This window comes from Oncorhynchus keta, chromosome 7 (assembly GCF_023373465.1).
Source record: "Oncorhynchus keta strain PuntledgeMale-10-30-2019 chromosome 7, Oket_V2, whole genome shotgun sequence".
Lineage (NCBI taxonomy): Eukaryota > Metazoa > Chordata > Actinopteri > Salmoniformes > Salmonidae > Oncorhynchus > Oncorhynchus keta.
In genome coordinates, this window is record NC_068427.1 from 34864179 (window position 1) to 34883615 (window position 19437).

Below are 19437 nucleotides of genomic sequence, written 5' to 3' on the forward strand. Positions count from 1 at the left end.
GACAAATTCCGGCTGAAATGCAGCCAAAATTCGAGGAGTTGCGCATCAAAACTTCAAAATTATATATTATATGTCGACTAAACTGGTCAAACTAAGTGCAGAATCAAGCTTTAGGATGTTCTAAACGTGCAAAACAATTCTCAACTCGAACAGACAAACTCACATCATGTAATGATTCCTGGAACAAAGGGATCTCCAGACGCGACGTGCGCATGAGAGTGCATGTATTTTCGCGTGACCCGAATGTTTTAGCCCGCGATTTTCACAATGAAACGCCCCATTGCAAGGAGACATCGCGCTGAAGACATAGAAACTGTTCCCAGATCCGTAGCTGATTGTGAAGGGTGGGGGCGATGACGTCAAAGTTGGCCCAACTTTACTGCTGACAGAGAATGTTTGGGAGAATGGCTGCCCTGTGAGTTCTGCTTTACATGCAGACATAATTTGAACGGTTTTAGAAGCCTTAGAGTGTTTTCTATTCAATAATAATAATTATATGCATATATTAGCAATTTTGGACAGATTATTTTCTGTTTACTAACTGGGTATTAAGTAGTACTTTAAAGTATTTTTACTTCAGTACTTTACACCACTGCCGAACTGCCATTTGTAATTGAACAGTGACTATGTGTTCACAGAAACATGTATGGACTTTCAAGATGATGTGATGAAGTCCAGACTAACAGATGGGCTTGATATGGATGTCCCTGAATGGAGAGAGACCTGGAACTCAGAATTTCACATTTTACTAGACACAACTTTTACTTGTATTGTCTTTTTATATATATATATATATGTGTACATTTTTTCACCTTTATTTAACCAGGTAGGTTAGTTGAGAACTAGTTCTCGTTTACAACTGCGACCTGGCCAAGATAAAGCAAAGCAGTGCGACACAAACAACAATATAAAATTACACATGGAATAAACAAGCGTACAGTCAATAACACAATAGAAAAAAAGAAAGTCTATATACAGTGTGTGCAAATGGCATGAGGAGGTAAGGCAATAAATAGGCCATAGTAGCAAAGTAATTACAATTTAGCAAATTAACACTGGAGTGATAGGTGTGCAAAAGAGCAGAAAAGTAAATAAAAACAATATGGGGATGAGGTGGGTAGATGGATGAGCTATGTACAGCTGCAGCGATCGGTTAGCTGCTCAGATAGCTGATGTTTAAAGTTAGTGAGGGAAATATAAGTCTCCAGCTTCAGCGATTTTTGCAATTCGTTCAAGTCATTGGCAGCAGAGAACTGGAAGGAAAGGCAGCCAAAGTAGGTGTTGGCTTTGGGAATGACCAGTGAGATATACCTGCTGGAGCACGTGCTATGGGTGGGTGTTGTTATCGTGACCAGTAAGCTGAGATAAGGCGGAGCTTTACCGAGCAAAGACTTATAGATGATCTGGAGCCAGTGGGTCTGGCAACGAATATGTAGTGAGTGCCAGCCGATTGATAGCATACAGGTCTCAGTGGTGGGTGGAGTATGGGGCTTTGGTGACAAAATGGATGGCACTGTGATAGACTGCATCCAGTTTGCAGAGTAGAGTGTTGGAGGCTATTTTGTAGATGACATTGCCAAAGTCGAGGATCGGTAGGATGGTCAGTTTTACGAGGGTATGTTTGGCAGCATGAGTGAAGGAGGCTTTGTTGTGATATAGGAAGCCTATTCTAAATTTAACTTTGGATTGGAGATGCTTAATATGAGTCTGGAAGGAGAGTTTATAAGTTTAGCCAGACTCCTAGGTATTTGTAGTTGTCCACATCTTCTAAGTTGGAACCGTCCAGAGTAGTTATGCTAGACGGGCGGGCAGGTGCGGGCGGAAATCGGTTAAAGAGCATGCATTTAGTTTTACTAGCCTTTAAGAGCAGTTGGAGGCCAAGTTATCAAAACACTTCATTTAGAATATCTACATAAATTCAGCAACTGCATTCTTCTCATATTACTCTGTGGGCTATAAGCTTCCTCATGAATCTCACTATACATCTGGCAGTACTTGAACTCAACCTGCAGGAGGTTTGTTTGTTGTGATTGAGTGGGGGTAAACAGCTGCGGCCCTTCTGACAGAAGGGTGTGTCTTGATGGTGGCAAGGACAGACCCAATAACCACACACATTAAAACACATCTCCAAGCCATCTCACATTTGGCTTCTGTCATGTCCGACAGAATTTATTGAGGAGTAAGCCAAACAAACTAAACAAATCAGTTGGTGTAGTTCCTCTTTTATCAAGTTTGACGTGTAAATAATCAGCTTCAAGTTATGAGCAGTCCTAGGGAGCAAAAATACAGTACTAGACAACAACAGACTAAGACAACGATTCTAGATATCAGAGGTTCTCTAGCTGTAGATTGAAGCACATAGAAATGAAGCCTGAGAAGCTGATTATGTACTCTGAAAAGAAGTGAAACCACTCCCCCTCCAATATAGCCACTGATTATCAAAACAACAATAACAACAAAAATCACAAATTGCCCTGCCCGTTAATCCTGGATGATGTGTCAACAATCAGCTGCAAGTTATGAGCAGTCAAAAGTTCACATACCAAGTAGGCTACCGGGAAGACAGACAGCACTTAAAGTAGATGTCCCTAGCTAGCAAAAAGACAGTGCTAGACCACAACAGGTTGAGACAAAGATTCTACTTCAGGAGCCCTCTAGCTAAAGATTGCTATAGATTGCCGTCATTGTTTGCCTCCCAAACAGCACTCTATTCCCTATTTAGTGCACCGGTGCCCATAGGACTCAGAATGAGAAAGTAAGTTATTATTGCCTCCAGATATGCCTTCTAGTATGCCAATACAAATGTAGTGGTATACCATACCACATTCACTAAAAGGCATATAACAGCAGTATAAATCACATGGTGACTGCCATATTGGTCAACATAATGAGCCTCATCAGCTCATGGGTATAATGTGTGTCTGTATCTGTAAAAGTGGAGATGTGCTGCATGTTTCTCTGATGGGTACAATTCCTGGTGACAGAAAACTAATCACTGGACACCCACAGCAAATTCTCCATTGTAGAAAAAAAGAGTGAGACTGTTGAATAAATACTGAAAGTGTTGAGTCTGTGGACCCATATAGACACCAGAACAGCTTAAATTTAAGGTCCAAACAATAAATCACATTTTATTTTTTTTGTCACATGCGCCAAAAACAAGAGGAAAAAAACACACAAAAAACACCTTTACAGTGAAATGCTTACTTACAAGCTCTTAACCAACGATGCAGTTTTAAGAAAATAGCTCAAAAGTAACAGATAAGAAAAATAAATAATTAAAGAGCAGCAGTGAATAACAATAGCGGGGCGATATACAGGGGGTACCGGTACAGAGTCAATGTGTCAATGTGACCCGGTGTCGAGGTAAATGGGGTAATTGTGCAGGTAGGGTTGTTAAGTGGCTATATATAAATAATAACAGAGAGTAACAGAGAGTAGTAGCAGCGTGAGGTGGGGAGTAAACAGTCTGGGTAGCTGTCTGTGATTATTTTAGAATTCAAGGCACACTTAACCAGCATGGCTACCACAGCATTCTGCGGTGGCGATACGCCATCCCATCTGGTTTGTGCTTAGTGGGACTGTCATTTGTTTTTCAACAGGACAATGATCCAACACACCTCTAGGTTGTGTAAGTGCTATTTGATCAGAAGGAGAGTGATGGAGTACTGCATCAGATTACCTTTTCTACACAATCACAATGGTTTGGGATGAGTTGGACCACAGAGTGAAGGAAAAGCAGCCAACAAGTGCTCAGCATATGTGGGAACTCCTTCAAGACTGTTGGAAAAGCATTCCAGGTGAAGCTAGATGAGCGAATGCCAAGAGCGTGCAAAGCTGTCATGTCAAAGGGTGGCTACTTTGAAAATACTTGTGCGTATATCATGATTTCATAGGTTTGATGTCTTCACTATTATTCTACAATGTCGGAAATAGGGAAAATAAAGAAAAAACTTTGAATGAGATGGTGTGTCCAAACTTTTGACTGGTACTGTATATATTTATTATTGTTGTTGTTGTGTGTGGGGGGGGGCTGCTGCGGGGGCTCTTGGTGATGTTTGTGGCGGGGCAGATGGGATGGCGTCAGACACCTGAAAATCATGTTGGTGTTATGTGCCGTTGGACCCGTTCTCCCCAGCCTCCTGTGGTATTTATGTATATATGTGTGTCCATATAATTAATACTTGTAAAAAAATACATTTACATTACATTTAAGTCATTTAGCAGACGCTCTTATCCAGAGCGACTTACAAATTGGTGCATACACCTTATGACAACCAGTGGAACAGCCACTTGCATCTAAATCTTGTTGGGGGGGTGAGAAGGATTACTTACCCTTACTTACCCTATCCTAGGTATTCCTTGAAGAGGTGGGGTTTCAGGTGTCTCCGGAAGGTGGTGAGTGACTCCGCTGTCCTGGCGTCGTGAGGGAGTTTGTTCCACCATTGGGGGCCAGAGCAGCGAACAGTTTTGACTGGGCTGAGCGGGAACTGTACTTCCTCAGTGGTAGGGAGGCGAGCAGGCCAGAGGTGGATGAACGCAGTGCCCTTGTTTGGGTGTAGGGCCTGATCAGAGCCTGGAGGTACTGAGGTGCCGTTCCCCTCACAGCTCCGTAGGCGAGCACCATGGTCTTGTAGCGGATGCGAGCTTCAACTGGAAGCCAGTGGAGAGAGCGGAGGAGCGGGGTGACGTGAGAGAACTTGGGAAGGTTGAACACCAGACGGGCTGCGGCGTTCTGGATGAGTTGTAGGGGTTTAATGGCACAGGCAGGGAGCCCAGCCAACAGCGAGTTGCAGTAATCAAGACGGGAGATGACAAGTGCCTGGATTAGGACCTGCGCCGCTTCCTGTGTGAGGCAGGGTCGTACTCTGCGGATGTTGTAGAGCATGAACCTACAGGAACGGGACACCGCCTTGATGTTAGTTGAGAACGTCAGGGTGTTGTCCAGGATCACGCCAAGGTTCTTAGCGCTCTGGGAGGAGGACACAATGGAGTTGTCAACCGTGATGGCGAGATCATGGAACGGGCAGTCCTTCCCCGGGAGGAAGAGGAGCTCCGTCTTGCTGAGGTTCAGCTTGAGGTGGTGATCCGTCATCCACACTGATATGTCTGCCAGACATGCAGAGATGCGATTCGCCACCTGGTCATCAGAAGGGGGAAAGGAGAAGATTAATTGTGTGTCGTCTGCATAGCAATGATAGGAGAGACCATGTGAGGTTATGACAGAGCCAAGTGACTTGGTGTATAGCGAGAATAAGAGAGGGCCTAGAACAGAGCCCTGGGGGACACCAGTGGTGAGAGCGCGTGGTGAGGAGACAGATTCTCGCCACGCCACCTGGTAGGAGCGACCTGTCAGGTAGGACGCAATCCAGCGTGGGCCGCGCCGGAGATGCCCAACTCGGAGAGGGTGGAGAGGAGGATCTGATGGTTCACAGTATCGAAGGCAGCCGATAGGTCTAGAAGGATGAGAGCAGAGGAGAGAGAGTTAGCTTTAGCAGTGCGGAGCGCCTCCGTGATACAGAGAAGAGCAGTCTCAGTTGAATGACTAGTCTTGAAACCTGACTGATTTGGATCAAGAAGGTCATTCTGAGAGAGATAGCGGTAGAGCTGGCCAAGGACGGCACGCTCAAGAGTTTTGGAGAGAAAAGAGAGAAGGGATACTGGTCTGTAGTTGTTGACATCGGAGGGATCGAGTGTAGGTTTTTTCAGAAGGGGTGCAACTCTCGCTCTCTTGAAGACGGGAGGGACGTAGCCAGCGGTCAGGGATGAGTTGATGAGCGAGGTGAGGTAAGGGAGAAGGTCTCCGGAAATGGTCTGGAGAAGAGAGGAGGGGATAGGGTCAAGCGGGCAGGTTGTTGGGCGGCCGGCCGTCACAAGACGCGAGATTTCATCTGGAGAGAGAGGGAGAAAGAGGTCAGAGCATAGGGTAGGGCAGTGTGAGCAGAACCAGCGGTGTCGTTTGACTTAGCAAACGAGGATCGGATGTCATCGACCTTCTTTTCAAAATGGTTGACGAAGTCATCTGCAGAGAGGGAGGAGGGAGGGGGGAGGATTCAGGAGGGAGGAGAAGGTGGCAAAGAGCTTCCTAGGGTTAGAGGCAGATGCTTGGAATTTAGAATGGTAGAAAGTGGCTTTAGCAGCAGAGACAGAGGAGGAAAATGTAGAGAGGAGGGAGTGAAAGGATGCCAGGTCCGCAGGGAGGCGAGTTTTCCTCCATTTCCGCTCGGCTGCCCGGAGCCCTGTTCTGTGAGCTCGCAATGAGTCGTCGAGCCACGGAGCGGGAGGGGAGGACCGAGCCGGCCTGGAGGATAGGGGACATAGGGAGTCAAAGGATGCAGTAAGGGAGGAGAGGAGGGTTGAGGAGGCAGAATCAGGAGATAGGTTGGAGAAAGTTTGAGCAGAGGGAAGAGAAGATAGGATGGAAGAGGAGAGAGTAGCGGGGGAGAGAGAGCGAAGGTTGGGACGGCGCGATACCATCCGAGTAGGGGCAGTGTGGGAAGTGTTGGATGAGAGCGAGAGGGAAAAGGATACAAGGTAGTGGTCGGAGACTTGGAGGGGAGTTGCAATGAGGTTAGTGGAAGAACAGCATCTAGTAAAGATGAGGTCAAGCGTATTGCCTGCCTTGTGAGTAGGGGGAGGGTGAGAGGGTGAGGTCAAAAGAGAGAGGAGTGGAAAGAAGGAGGCAGAGAGGAATGAGTCAAAGGTAGACGTGGGGAGGTTAAAGTCGCCCAGAACTGTGAGAGGTGAGCCGTCCTCAGGAAAGGAGCTTATCAAGGCATCAAGCTCATTGATGAACTCTCCGAGGGAACCTGGAGGGCGATAAATGATAAGGATGTTAAGCCTGAAAGGGCTGGTAACTGTGACAGCATGGAATTCAAAGGAGGCAATAGACAGATGGGTAAGGGGAGAAAGAGAGAAAGACCACTTGGGAGAGATGAGGATCCCGGTGCCACCACCCCGCTGACCAGAAGCTCTCGGGGTGTGCGAGAACACGTGGGCGGACGAGGAGAGAGCAGTAGGAGTAGCAGTGTTATCTGTGGTAATCCATGTTTCCGTCAGTGCCAAGAAGTCAAGGGACTGGAGGGAGGCATAGGCTGAGATGAACTCTGCCTTGTTGGCCGCAGATTGGCAGTTCCAGAGGCTACCAGAGACCTGGAACTCCACGTGGGTCGTCCGCGCTGGGACCACCAGGTTAGGGTGGTCGCGGCCACGCGGTGTGGAGCGTTTGTATGGTCTGTGCAGAGAGGAGAGAACAGGGATAGACAGACACATAGTTGACACACATAATTTTATTTAGTTTAGATTTTTCTATTTCATATTTTACATATATATAATGGGGGAGTACGCTTAATTTAGTAAGGTCCTTGTTCCAATCTCCCAACCCACAATATGTAAATGTACTGCTGCCTATATCGGTTGCTGATGGTTTAAGTTTAGACCTGCATTACTCAGCAATATAACCTTGAGCTGTTTTAACTTGCTTATCTCATGGGTCGATCCAGGATGGTGCTTAAGTGCGTAATACGTTTACGTTGCAACTTATTCTGTTTTTGTTTTTTTTAGATGCTAATTGAAAACTTGATTTGCAGGAGCCTCCTTAGTTCATATGTTAGTAGAAGTTCTAGGATAGTGAGAGGTGAACGTATATTTGGGATTTTATTTCGGTTTTACCTCTCGTTCGAGGCCGTGCTGTATATTTTTGGCATTGACCAGACAGTGTGTTATGTTATGATTTTTTTATGTCTTTGTATATGCTAGTTAAAGGTTGGTTGAATGGGAGGGTAAATGTTGGGGAAGGTTGGGGGGTAAGGGTGCTTGCTGTGGAGAAGTGGTCGGTTGGATACTGCTCTAGTGTAAGTGCTACTTATGCTGCTCTTGATGGTTTGGTGCGCTTTCATACCTTTTTATTGAGTTATAAGTTATGCAGGTGCGCTTGCATACCGTTTTATTGAGTTGCACATTATGCAGGCCACCATAGGAACTACAAACGAGAGGAGGGTGGGACTTACATGTACTTCCTGGAATGTAAAGGGGTTTAGAAAAACTATCAAGAGGCAAGCTCCAAGCCCACTTGAAATCACTCTCGTCTGATATTATATTTTTTCAAGAAACACATCTGAAAAACAATAGCATAGCAGACTTAAATGTAGGTGGATCAAATGTATCATTCTCCGTCAAAACGAGAGGCACAGAGATTCTGGTACGGAAAATAATTCCCTTTCCTCATAACCACTACTGTGGATTAAGAGGGTTGCTATGTGATCGTAATAGGAGAGATCCATTCTACATCTGTAACTCAACTGAGTATCTCTGGGCAAACATTGTTAACAGAAATGAAAATGCCGCACACTGCTGCTCATGCTACCAGGTGATATTTATTAAGAACAATTCGACCCTTAGGTCTTCATCAGGCGTCCATATCTCAATATCTCAGCTGGGGGTGAAAGGTCCTATATATAGGTGCAGTACCCAGTGACATCACTTCCTGAAACAAGACGGAACAAATGTATAACATTGTTTCACAATATTAACATTCAATGTATCAAAATATTTGATAATACACAGGGAATGTGATCAATATTTACTGTAATATATATACAATATTCAATTAGTTTCCTCTCAATGTCCCCTCCCCTGCGTGACATCTTGACCATTTCTATTCCAACATATCTCAGAGAGCTAATGGAATGTCCAGCTTGTACAAAATGAGTAGCAACCGGATGTTTTGTCTCACCTGTCCGCATATTGCTGCTGTGCTCACTGATCCGTGTCTTAAGCCTACTACGGGTTTTCCCTATGTAAGACAGACCACAAGGACATTTCAACATGTAAATAACATTGGTGGACATGCAGGTAGTCAGGCCTTTGATGTTAAATCTTTGTCCTGTGTGGGGGAGGGTAAATGAGTTGCATTTGTACGTAAAGCTGCATTGAGCACGTTGGCCACATTTGTAATTACCCCCTGGAACCTTGTCCAAAAAAGTTTCCCTTTTCTCTGGTGGGTATTCAGATTTAACCACAATATCTCTCACGTTTGGGGGTCTTTTAAAAACCATACGTGGGGGATATTTAAAAATGGGTTTCAATTATGGGTCAGTATCAATAATGCACCAGTGTTTTCTGATAATATCCTTAAATGCCTTCGCCAGTGGTGAATATTGGTTAAAGCATGATGGGACATGTTCTGTTTTTTCTTTGACTTTTCGTTGATGGCTTTCCAACTGTGTTTGACCTTCAAAACGATCCATTGGCATGTTTTACCCAATTGTCTTTGTACCCCCTTTCCTTTAATATTTGTGTGAGGCCCGTGGTCTGTTCCTGATAAGAACCATCAGAGCTGCATATTCTTCTGACACGACTGAATTTACTTATAGGGAGACTTTTAATAAGTGTATGTGGATGACAGCTGTCACCTCTAAGAGGGCATTCCTGTCCGTTGGTTTCCTATAGAGATCAGTAGAGAGGGAGGTTTTGTACTTAATAACCATCACATCAAGAAAACTGATTTCTGAAAGGTCGTAAAGTGAAGGTGTTCATTCATAGAGTTTAGGTAAGCATGGAATTCCAAAAGTTATTCCTGGGTGCCTGTATAGATCGCGAAAATATAATCCAAATATCTCTGAAATAGGAGAATTGTCACGTTCTGACCTTAGTTCTTTTATTATGTCTTTGTTTTAGTATGGTCAGGGTGTGCGTTGGGTGGGTTTGTCTATGTTCCGTTTTGCGTTTGGCCTGGTATGGTTCTAAATCAAAGGCAGGTGTCGTTAGTTGTCTCTGATTGAGAATCATACTTAGGTAGCCTTTTCCCACTTGTGTTTCGTGGGTGTTTATTTTCTGTTCTGTGTTTTATGTATGCACCGTACAGGACTGTTTCGGTTTCATTTCGTTCTCTTTGTTGTTTTATTATTTAGTGTTCTGAGTTATAAATAAATATAATGAACACATACCACGCTGTGCATTGGTCCTCCGATCCTTCTTACTATTCCTCCTCAGAAGAGGAGGACGACGACCGTTACAAGAATATTGGAGAGAAAAGGGTTAAGGTCTGGATTCAGCACCACCTGTTTTTCAAACATTCCTAGATATAGGTTAGCATAATTTGGAGCCATAGTGCTTCCCATCGCTGTCCCTTTGGTCTGGAGGAAAAAGACTCCTCTGAAGAAAAAAATAGTTGGAGGTTAGTACCAGTTGAGCCAAGTCCACAAGCATTAGGGGGACGCTCATTGAGGTAGAACTTGAGGGCCTCTAGGCCGCTCTGATGGGGGATGTTAGTACATAGACTGGTAACATCAAAGTACACATAATATAATTTTCAGGGATATGGTCCACAGATTTCAAAACATTTCTAAAATCAATAGTCTCTAGTATATGTGGGGAGGGAGATCGCCCAGGGTTTCACAAAATGGTCTACAAAAGGTATAGATATTCTCTGTCAGAGATCCATTACTACTCACAATGAGCCTGCCTGGTATAAGTGGTGTCATTCTCTTGTGAATTTGGGTAGAACGTATATGGCAGGTGTGGTTGGGTAGTCAACATTCATAAACTCATATTCGGTCTTTGTAATTTCCCCTTCATTCAAAAATGTAGACAATTTATCATGGATCAGAGACTTTAATTGATTGGTAGGGTCCTTTGGGAGTCTTTTGTAAAATTCATCATCACAAAGTCTCAGAATTTCCTTTTCATAGTCTGCTGCATTTCGTATCACTATTGTACCTCCTTTGTCGGTATAATGATACTGGAGTCATTTTTCAGTTCCATAAGAGATTCTTTCTCTGCCTTGGACATATTGTGGAATACCTTGTATTCTTTTTTCTTAGCCAGGAGATTATGTTCATCTTTCTCAACTAGGCGGCAATATTTTTCAAGAGAGGGATTTCTTTTAGGTGGTAGAAATGTGCTTTTCCTCTTAAAATATGTATTTTCCCTTGTCATTTCCTCAGGTCGAGAATCAGGTTCATTGTCATTCAGGTTATCAATGGGAAAAACATTAGCGCTGTTTCCTGTCCGGTTACTAATATTGTTCAATAGATTAACATTGGCAGGTACATAGGGAGCAAGCCCATACCCAAAAACTCAGTCAATCTCAAACCACTGAAACATTTTTGAAAGTCTATAACTGTATCACAGTCCTTGGCCTGAGATGTTGAGACAAATGATAGTCCCTTACATAGGGCAGATGAAAATGCGACAGGTTTATTACCGTGTCTTGCTCCGTGTGTGGGGCGGGGATTTTGGGTGTTGCCGTCTTCGTACATAGTCCTCTCCTGCATTTCTTGCGGGGACGCAAGGTGGGCGGTGGTCATGATGACGGCCTATTTAATGACATCGTCCAACGCGATTCTCCAAAAAAGAAGATGCTCCGGAACCTGGATTGGTCACTGGAGTCAGATGTGAGGGAGTTGATTGATCTCCACATTAGTGGCCCTCGTTTACCCTTCCAGCTTGCTCATGGGTAGTGCCAATTGGCTGTCTCCGGCCATTCCTCCAGAAATATTCCTTCTGCTGCTTGTAGTCCGCAGTATCACGCTCAAACTTTTTCCACTTGTTTTTCTTTGTCTCCTGCACAAGTTAGTCAGGAATGTTTTCCACATTGGTCAGATGTTCTCTCTTTTGTAATCTTGGTTTCTAGATCAACATTTAACTGTCACTTGATCTCTGGTCGCACTCAATTGTTCTGTCACTTATTGTATGGTAAGAATCAAAAGATCCTTTATTAAGGATCTCGCACCGTCGGTCACAAAAAGAGGAATTGATGGAACCAAGAGCAGATGCTTCTCTATCCGTAATCCTTGTGAAATTAATTTTTACCCTATCGTTAAGGAATACTCCTTTCACTCATATGTTCACAATGTTTATACCCGAATTGACTACATTTTGGTTTATGCTAAATGACTCCCTTATTACTATAATGTGAGATATCATGACATTATAATCTCCACAGTCCACTCACTTTTTCCCTGAGATTGGGTGACATTGTATTAAGAGAGAGGGTCTGGAGGTTTAATCCTCACCTCCTCACAGAACTGACATTCAGAGAACATCTTCAAGACCAAATTACATACTGAACGCTTATTTGAGAAGCTGTATCATCTCATTTCAGGCTGCCAGGAGAAGGCAAAGCCGAGAATAATTTGTAGAACCGGTGGGACAAATTCCCTTACTGGATAGGGAGGATGCTAGTCATGCTACTCAAATAGAATAAAATATTTTAAAAAATAATGTAATTGGATTCTCTCAGCTAAAATTGATAAATATTTTCTCTATGCCAAGCAAAACTATTTTGAGTTTGGTGACAAACCGCACAAATTACTTGCCAGACAACATTGAGAAACTGAGAGTGACCGAATGATTCACAACTGGGGAATTACTTTCTTCCCCCAATGACATCAATGACAGATTCCGTCAATTTTACGAAACTCTATACATGTACATCTAAAGCAGATCGTTACACTTTAATTATGCAAAACATTTTGGAGGACTGTAGTCTCCCTGCCCTGAACCAGGAAGATTCTAGCTTCCTAAATGAGTAAATATCTCTCAGAGAAATTCGAGAAACAATTCAAAATCAAATCACATTTATTTATATAGCCCTTCGTACATCAGCTGATATCTCGAAGTGCTCTACAGAAACCCAGCCTAAAACCCCAAACAGCAAGCAATGCAGGTGTTGAAGCACATTGGCTAGGAAAAACTCCCTAGAAAGGCCAAAACCTAGGAAGAAATCTAGAGAGGAACCAGGCTATGTGGGGTGGCCAGTCCTCTTCTGGCTGTGCCGGGTGGAGATTATAACAGAACATGGCCAAGATGTTCAAATGTTCATAAATTACCAGCATGGTCAAATAATATGTCTGGGAAAGGTAGCACGTCCGGTGAACAGGTCAGGATTCCATATCCGCAGGCAGAACAGTTGAAACTGGAGCAGCAGCACGGCCAGGTGTACTGGGGACAGCAAGGAGTCATCATGCCAGGTAGTCCTGTGGCGATATCCTAGGGCTCAGGTCCTCCGAGAGAGAGAATTAGAGAGAGCATACTTAAATTCACACAGGACACCGGATAAGACAGGATAAGTACTCCCGATATAACAAACTGACCCTAGCCCCCCGACACAAACTAATGCAGCATAAATACTGGAGGCTGAGACAGGAAGGGTCAGGATACACTGTGGCCCCATCCGATGATACCCCCGGACAGGGCCAAACAGGAAGGATATAACCCCACCCACTTTGCCAAAGCACAGCCCGCACACCACTGAGGGATATCTTCAACCACCAACTTACCATCCTGAGACAAGGCCGAGTATAGCCCACAAAGATCTCCGCCACGGCACAGCCCAAGGGGGGTATCCAACACAGACAGAAAGATCACATCAGTAAGTCAACCCACTCAAGTGACGCACCCTTCCTAGGAACGGCATGAAAGAGCACCAGTAAGCCAGTGACTCAGCCCCTGTAATAGGGTTAGAGGCAGAGAATCCCAGTGGAAAGAGGGGAACCGGCCAGGCAGAGACAGAAAGGGCGGTTCATTGCTCCAGAGCCTTTCCATTCACCTTCACACTCCTGGGCCAGACCACACTCAATAGATGAGTCTTCAGTAAAGACTTAAAGGTTGAGACCGATTTTGTGTCTCTCACATGGGTAGGCAGACCATTCCATAAACATTTAGCTCTATAGGAGAAAGCCCTGCCTCCAGCTGTTTGCTTAGAAATTCTAGAGATAAATAGAAGGCCTGCGTCTTGTGACTGTAGCGTACATGTAGGTATGTACGGCAGGGCCAAATCAGAGAGATGGGTAGGAGCAAGCCCATGTAATGCTTTGTCGGTTATCAGTAAAACCTTGAAAGAGCAATTTGGGTTTCCAATCTCTCCAAAAGAATGTGGTGATTAATGGTATCAAAAGCAGCACCAAGGTCTAGGAGCACGAGGACAGATGCAGAGCCTCGGTCTGATGCCATCAAAAGGTAATTCAGTCTGGTCTAAAACCAGCATTTTGAATACATTGTTTGTCTTCAGGAAGGCAGTGAGTTGCTGCGTAACAGCCTTTTCTAAACATTTTGAGAGGAATGGAATATTCAATATAGACCGATAGTTTTTTATATTTTCTGGGTCAAGGTTTGGCTTTTTCAAGAGAGGCTGCCACTTTTTGTGAGTTTAGTACACATCCGGTGGATGGAGAGCCGTTTATTATGTTCAACATAGTAGGGCCAAGCACAGGAAGCAGCTCTTTCAGTAGTTTAGTTGGAATAGGGTCCAGTATGCAGCTTGAAGGTTTAGAGGCCATGATTATTTTCATCATTGTGTCAAGAGATATAGTACTAAAACACTTGAGTCTCTCTTGATCCTAGGTCCTGGCAGAGTTGTGCAGACTCGGGACGACTGAGCTTTGAGGGAATACCTAAATTTAATGAGGAGTCCGTCATTTGCTTTCTAATAATCATGATCATTTCCTCAAAGAAGTTCACAAATGTATTACTGCTGAAGTGAAAGCCATCCTCACTTGGGGAATGCTGCAATTAAATCTCTTAACAGTGGCAACACCCCAGGCCAAGATGTATTCCCTGGTGAATTTTTATAAAACATTCAGCAACATTCTCTCTCCCAACCTGCACAAACGATTTGTTAATGCCAAGTGAGGATGGAGCTCTCCCATCTACTTTGGATGAGGCGGTTATTACAGTTATTAATAAAAAGGGTAAAGAACCAGAAGAAGTAGGGTCATACAGACCAATATCTCACCTCAATAAAGACCAAAATATTTTTGCAAAAACTCTGGCTTACAGGCGTAGAACTTTAGTGGGAAAATTGGTCCATTTGGACCAGACCGGCTTTATCCCTAACATAAACTCGTTCTTCAATCTCAGACGCCTCTTCAACATTATGCATTCTCATAGGTTACCCAACGTGGACGTTGCCATTAATATTGTTGCCGAAAAGGTGTTTGACCAAGTTCAGTGTTCCTATCTATTGAAGGTTCTACAGAAATGTAATATTGGAGATGGGTTCATAAAATGGATCCAGCTTCTATCTGGGAACACCTGTGTGAGAATACTCACTAACCAATCATTGTCACCCACTTTAACCTTTATAGAGGGACAAGGCACGGTTGTGCGCTATCGTCTCTACTTTTTGCTCTTGCCATTGAAATTGTCGCTCAAGCAATCAGATCTCACGCAACAATACACGGCTATAATACTAAAGATACACTAAATAAGATTAATCTATACGCAGATGATATTCTCCTCTATGTAACGGAACCCCAATCTAATATTCCAGCTATTCTTGATTTGATTAACCTGTTTGTTACCTTCTCGAGATATGAAATAAATTGGAACAAGAGCAAATGAATGCCCACATGTTTGCAAAACACCTTCTTCCATTTAAGTTATTTTCAGATAAATGTACCTATCTAGGAAATGCTAAACCTTCCATGTTTGACGGATGCATAAAAATGTGTCCCACATTGATTGCCCCCCCATCTATCTTCAGAGCTCGTACTTGTTAGGTGACTTAAAATGGGACATGCTTAACAAACTGGGACATCCTGACCATCCTGCCCTCTAAATACCCCTCTGCTGTCTTCAACCAAAATCTCAGCGATCACTGCCTCATTGCCTGCATCCGTAATGGGTCTGCGGTCAAACGACCACCCCTCATCCCTGTTAAACGCTCCCTAAAACACTTCAGCGAGCAGGCCTTTCTAAATGACCTGGACATGCTTTCCCCTACCCCGGTCAACAGCCCTGCACCCCCCAGAGCTACTTGCCCAAGCCTCCCCAATTTCTCCTTCACCCAAATCCAGATAGCTGATGTTCTGAAAGTGTTGCAAAATCTGGAACCCTACAAATTAGCTGGGATAGACAATCTGGACCCTCTCTTTCTAAAAATGATCCGCCGAAATTGTTGCAACCCCTATTACTAGCCTGTTCTACATCTCTTTCGTATCGTCTGAGATTCCCAAAGATTGGAATGCTGCAGCGGTCATCCCCCTCTTCAAAGTCGGTGACATTCTAGACCCAAACTGTTCCAGAGCTATATCTATCCTACTCTGCCTTTCTAAGGTCTTCGAAAGCCAAGTTAACAAACAGATCACCGACCATTTCGAATCCCACCGTACCTTCTCCACTATGCAAACTGGTTTCAGAGCTGGTCATGGGTGCAACTCAGCCACACTCAAGGTCCAAAATGATATCATAATTGCCATTGATAAGAGACAATACTGTTCAGCCGTATTCGCCAAGGCTTTCGACTCTGTCAATCACCACATTCTTATCGGCAGACTCAACAGCCTTGGTTTCTCAAATGACTGCCTCGCCTGGTTCACCAACTACTTCTCAGACAGAGTTCAGTGTGTCAAATTGGAGGGCCTGTTTCCCGGACCTCTGGCAGTTTCTATGGGGGTGCCACTGGGTTCATTTCTCGGCACGACTCTTTTCTCTGTATACATCAATGATGTCGCTCTTGCTGATGGTGATTCTCTGATCCACCTCTGTGTTAACTAACCTCCAGATGAGCTTCAATGCCATACAACTCCCCTTCCGTGGCATGCAAGTATAGATTTGGCTTCCTATTTCGAAACAAAGCATCCTTCACTCATGCTGCCAAACATACCCTCGTTAAACTGACCATCCTACCGATCCTTGACTTCAGCAATGTCATTTACAAAATAGCCTCCAACACTCTACTCAACAAACTGGATGTAGGCTATCACAGTGTCATCCATTTTGTCACCAAAGCCCCATATACTACCCACCACTGTGACCTGTACGCTCTCGTTGGCTGGCCCTCGCTTCATATGCGTCGCCAAACCCACTGTCTGCAGGTCATCTCACAGATAATTGCACCTGTACATAGCCCACCTATAAATAGCCCATCCAACTACCTCATCTCCATATCATTATTTTTGTTTTACTCCTTTGCACCCAAGTATCTCTACTTGCACATTCATCTTCTGCACATCACCTCAGTGTTTAATTGCTAAATTGTAATTACTATGCCACTATGGCCTATTTATTGCCTTCCCTCTCTTATCCTACCTCATTTGCATGCTGTATATAGATTTTTCTACTGTATTATTGATTGTTTGTTTGGTTTTTCCATGTGTTGTATGTGTCGAACTGCTTTGCTTTATCTTGTCCAGGTTGCAGTTGCAAATGAGCATTTGCTCTCAACTAGCCTACCTGGTTAAATAAAGGTGAAATAACATTTTTTTAAATAAATCACTGAGCCATAATTTGGTAGAGGTAACTTCCTCCCTTTTCCAAAACAACAAGATGCATTTTGTTGCTGAAATGAGACTATAAGAGCTGAGTTGTTTTGGGGCGTTGGTTAAGCTAATCAAATAACTACTAAAAACAAATGCATTCAATCAAAAAAGGCGTTGGGTTGGTGCTGGGACTGGAGGGGAGAAAGGACAACCTCAGGAGCAAGCAGAAACACAAGACCCAGATGTTAATCCCCTGTGAAGGTCCCGCTTCAGGCATTGGAATGTAGATGCATTGCTTCATTAACAAAATCCCAAAGTATCCCTTTAACATTTACATTTACATTACATTTAAGTCATTTAGCAGACGCTCTTATCCAGAGCGACTTACAAATTGGTGCATTCACCTTATGACATCCAGTGGAACAGCCACTTTACAATAGTGCATCTAAATCTTAAAGGGGGGAGAAGGATTACTTATCCTATCCTAGGTATTCCTTAAAGAGGTGGGGTTTCAGGTGTCTCCGGAAGGTGGTGATTGACTCCGCTGTCCTGGCGTCGTGAGGGAGTTTGTTCCACCATTGGGGGCCAGAGCAGCGAACAGTTTTGACTGGGCTGAGCGGGAACTGTACTTCCTCAGTGGTAGGGAGGCGAGCAGGCCAGAGGTGGATGAACGCAGTGCCCTTGTTTGGGTGTAGGGCCTGATCAGAGCCTGGAGGTACTGAGGTGCCGTTCCCCTCACAGCTCCGTAGGCAAGCACCATGGTCTTGTAGCGGATGCAAGCTTCAACTGGAAGCCAGTGGAGAGAGCGGAGGAGCGGGGTGACGTGAGAGAACTTGGGACGGTTGAACACCAGACGGGCTGCGGCGTTCTGGATGAGTTGTAGGGGTTTAATGGCACAGGCAGGGAGCCCAGCCAACAGCGAGTTGCAGTAATCCAGACGGGAGATGACAAGTGCCTGGATTAGGACCTGCGCCGCTTCCTGTGTGAGGCAGGGTCGTACTCTGCGGATGTTGTAGAGCATGAACCTACAGGAACGGGCCACCGCCTTGATGTTAGTTGAGAACGACAGGGTGTTGTCCAGGATCACGCCAAGGTTCTTAGCGCTCTGGGAGGAGGACACAATGGAGTTGTCAACCGTGATGGCGAGATCATGGAACGGGCAGTCCTTCCCCGGGAGGAAGAGCAGCTCCGTCTTGCCGAGGTTCAGCTTGAGGTGGTGATCAGTCATCCACACTGATATGTCTGCCAGACATGCAGAGATGCGATTCGCCACCTGGTCATCAGAAGGGGGAAAGGAGAAGATTAATTGTGTGTCGTCTGCATAGCAATGATAGGAGAGACCATGTGAGGTTATGACAGAGCCAAGTGACTTGGTGTATAGCAAGAATAGGAGAGGGCCTAGAACAGAGCCCTGGGGGACACCAGTGGTGAGAGCGCGTGGTGAGGAGACAGATTCTCGCCACGCCACCTGGTAGGAGCGACCTGTCAGGTAGGACGCAATCCAAGCGTGGGCCGCGCCGGAGATGCCCAACTCGGAGAGAGAGTGGAGAGGAGGATTTGATGGTTCACAGTATCGAAGGCAGCCGATAGGTCTAGAAGGATGAGAGCAGAGGAGAGAGAGTTAGCTTTAGCAGTGCGGAGCGCCTCCGTGATACAGAGAAGAGCAGTCTCAGTTGAATGACTAGTCTTGAAACCTGACTGATTTGGATCAAGAAGGTCATTCTGAGAGAGATAGCGGGAGAGCTGGCCAAGGATGGCACGTTCAAGAGTTTTGGAGAGAAAAGAAAGAAGGGATACTGGTCTGTAGTTGTTGACATCGGAGGGATCGAGTGTAGGTTTTCAGAAGGGGTGCAACTCTCTCGCTCTCTTGAAGACGGAAGGGACGTAGCCAGCGGTCAGGGATGAGTTGATGAGCGAGGTGAGGTAAGGGAGAAGGTCTCCGGAAATGGTCTGGAGAAGAGAGGAGGGGATAGGGTCAAGCGGGCAGGTTGTTGGGCGGCCGGCCGTCACAAGACGCGAGATTTCATCTGGAGAGAGAGGGGAGAAAGAGGTCAGAGCACAGGGTAGGGCAGTGTGAGCAGAACCAGCGGTGTCGTTTGACTTAGCAAACGAGGATCGGATGTCGTCGACCTTCTTTTCAAAATGGTTGACGAAGTCATCTGCAGAGAGGGAGGAGGGGGGATTCAGGAGGGAGGAGAAGGTGGCAAAGAGCTTCCTAGGGTTAGAGGCAGAT

General features: G+C 44.9%; 1 protein-coding gene across 1 annotated transcript; it reads right to left on the minus strand.

Annotated features, from left to right (window-relative positions):
- Window positions 1-679: 679 nt before the first annotated feature.
- LOC127931026 (uncharacterized) lies at window positions 680-18740 on the minus strand. Its single transcript, XM_052521798.1, has 3 exons — window positions 18673-18740; window positions 4467-5335; window positions 680-707 (listed from the first exon to the last, which is right to left on the minus strand). The coding sequence occupies exons 2-3, from the start codon at window positions 5093-5095 to the stop codon at window positions 680-682; spliced, it is 657 nt and encodes a 218-aa protein (XP_052377758.1). The 5' UTR covers window positions 5096-5335; window positions 18673-18740.
- Window positions 18741-19437: the final 697 nt, after the last annotated feature.

What these genes read in the sequence shown, in the direction of transcription:
- LOC127931026 (XM_052521798.1), bottom strand. Translation starts at nt 5,095, where the DNA reads ATGACGGATCACCACCTCAAGCTGAACCTCAGCAAGACGGAGCTCCTC. An exon ending in CGCTCAGCCCAGTCAAAACT is followed by an intron (nt 708 to 4,466) that starts GTTCGCTGCTCT and finishes CTCTCCATTCAG; the next exon opens with GGACATCCATATCAAGCCCA.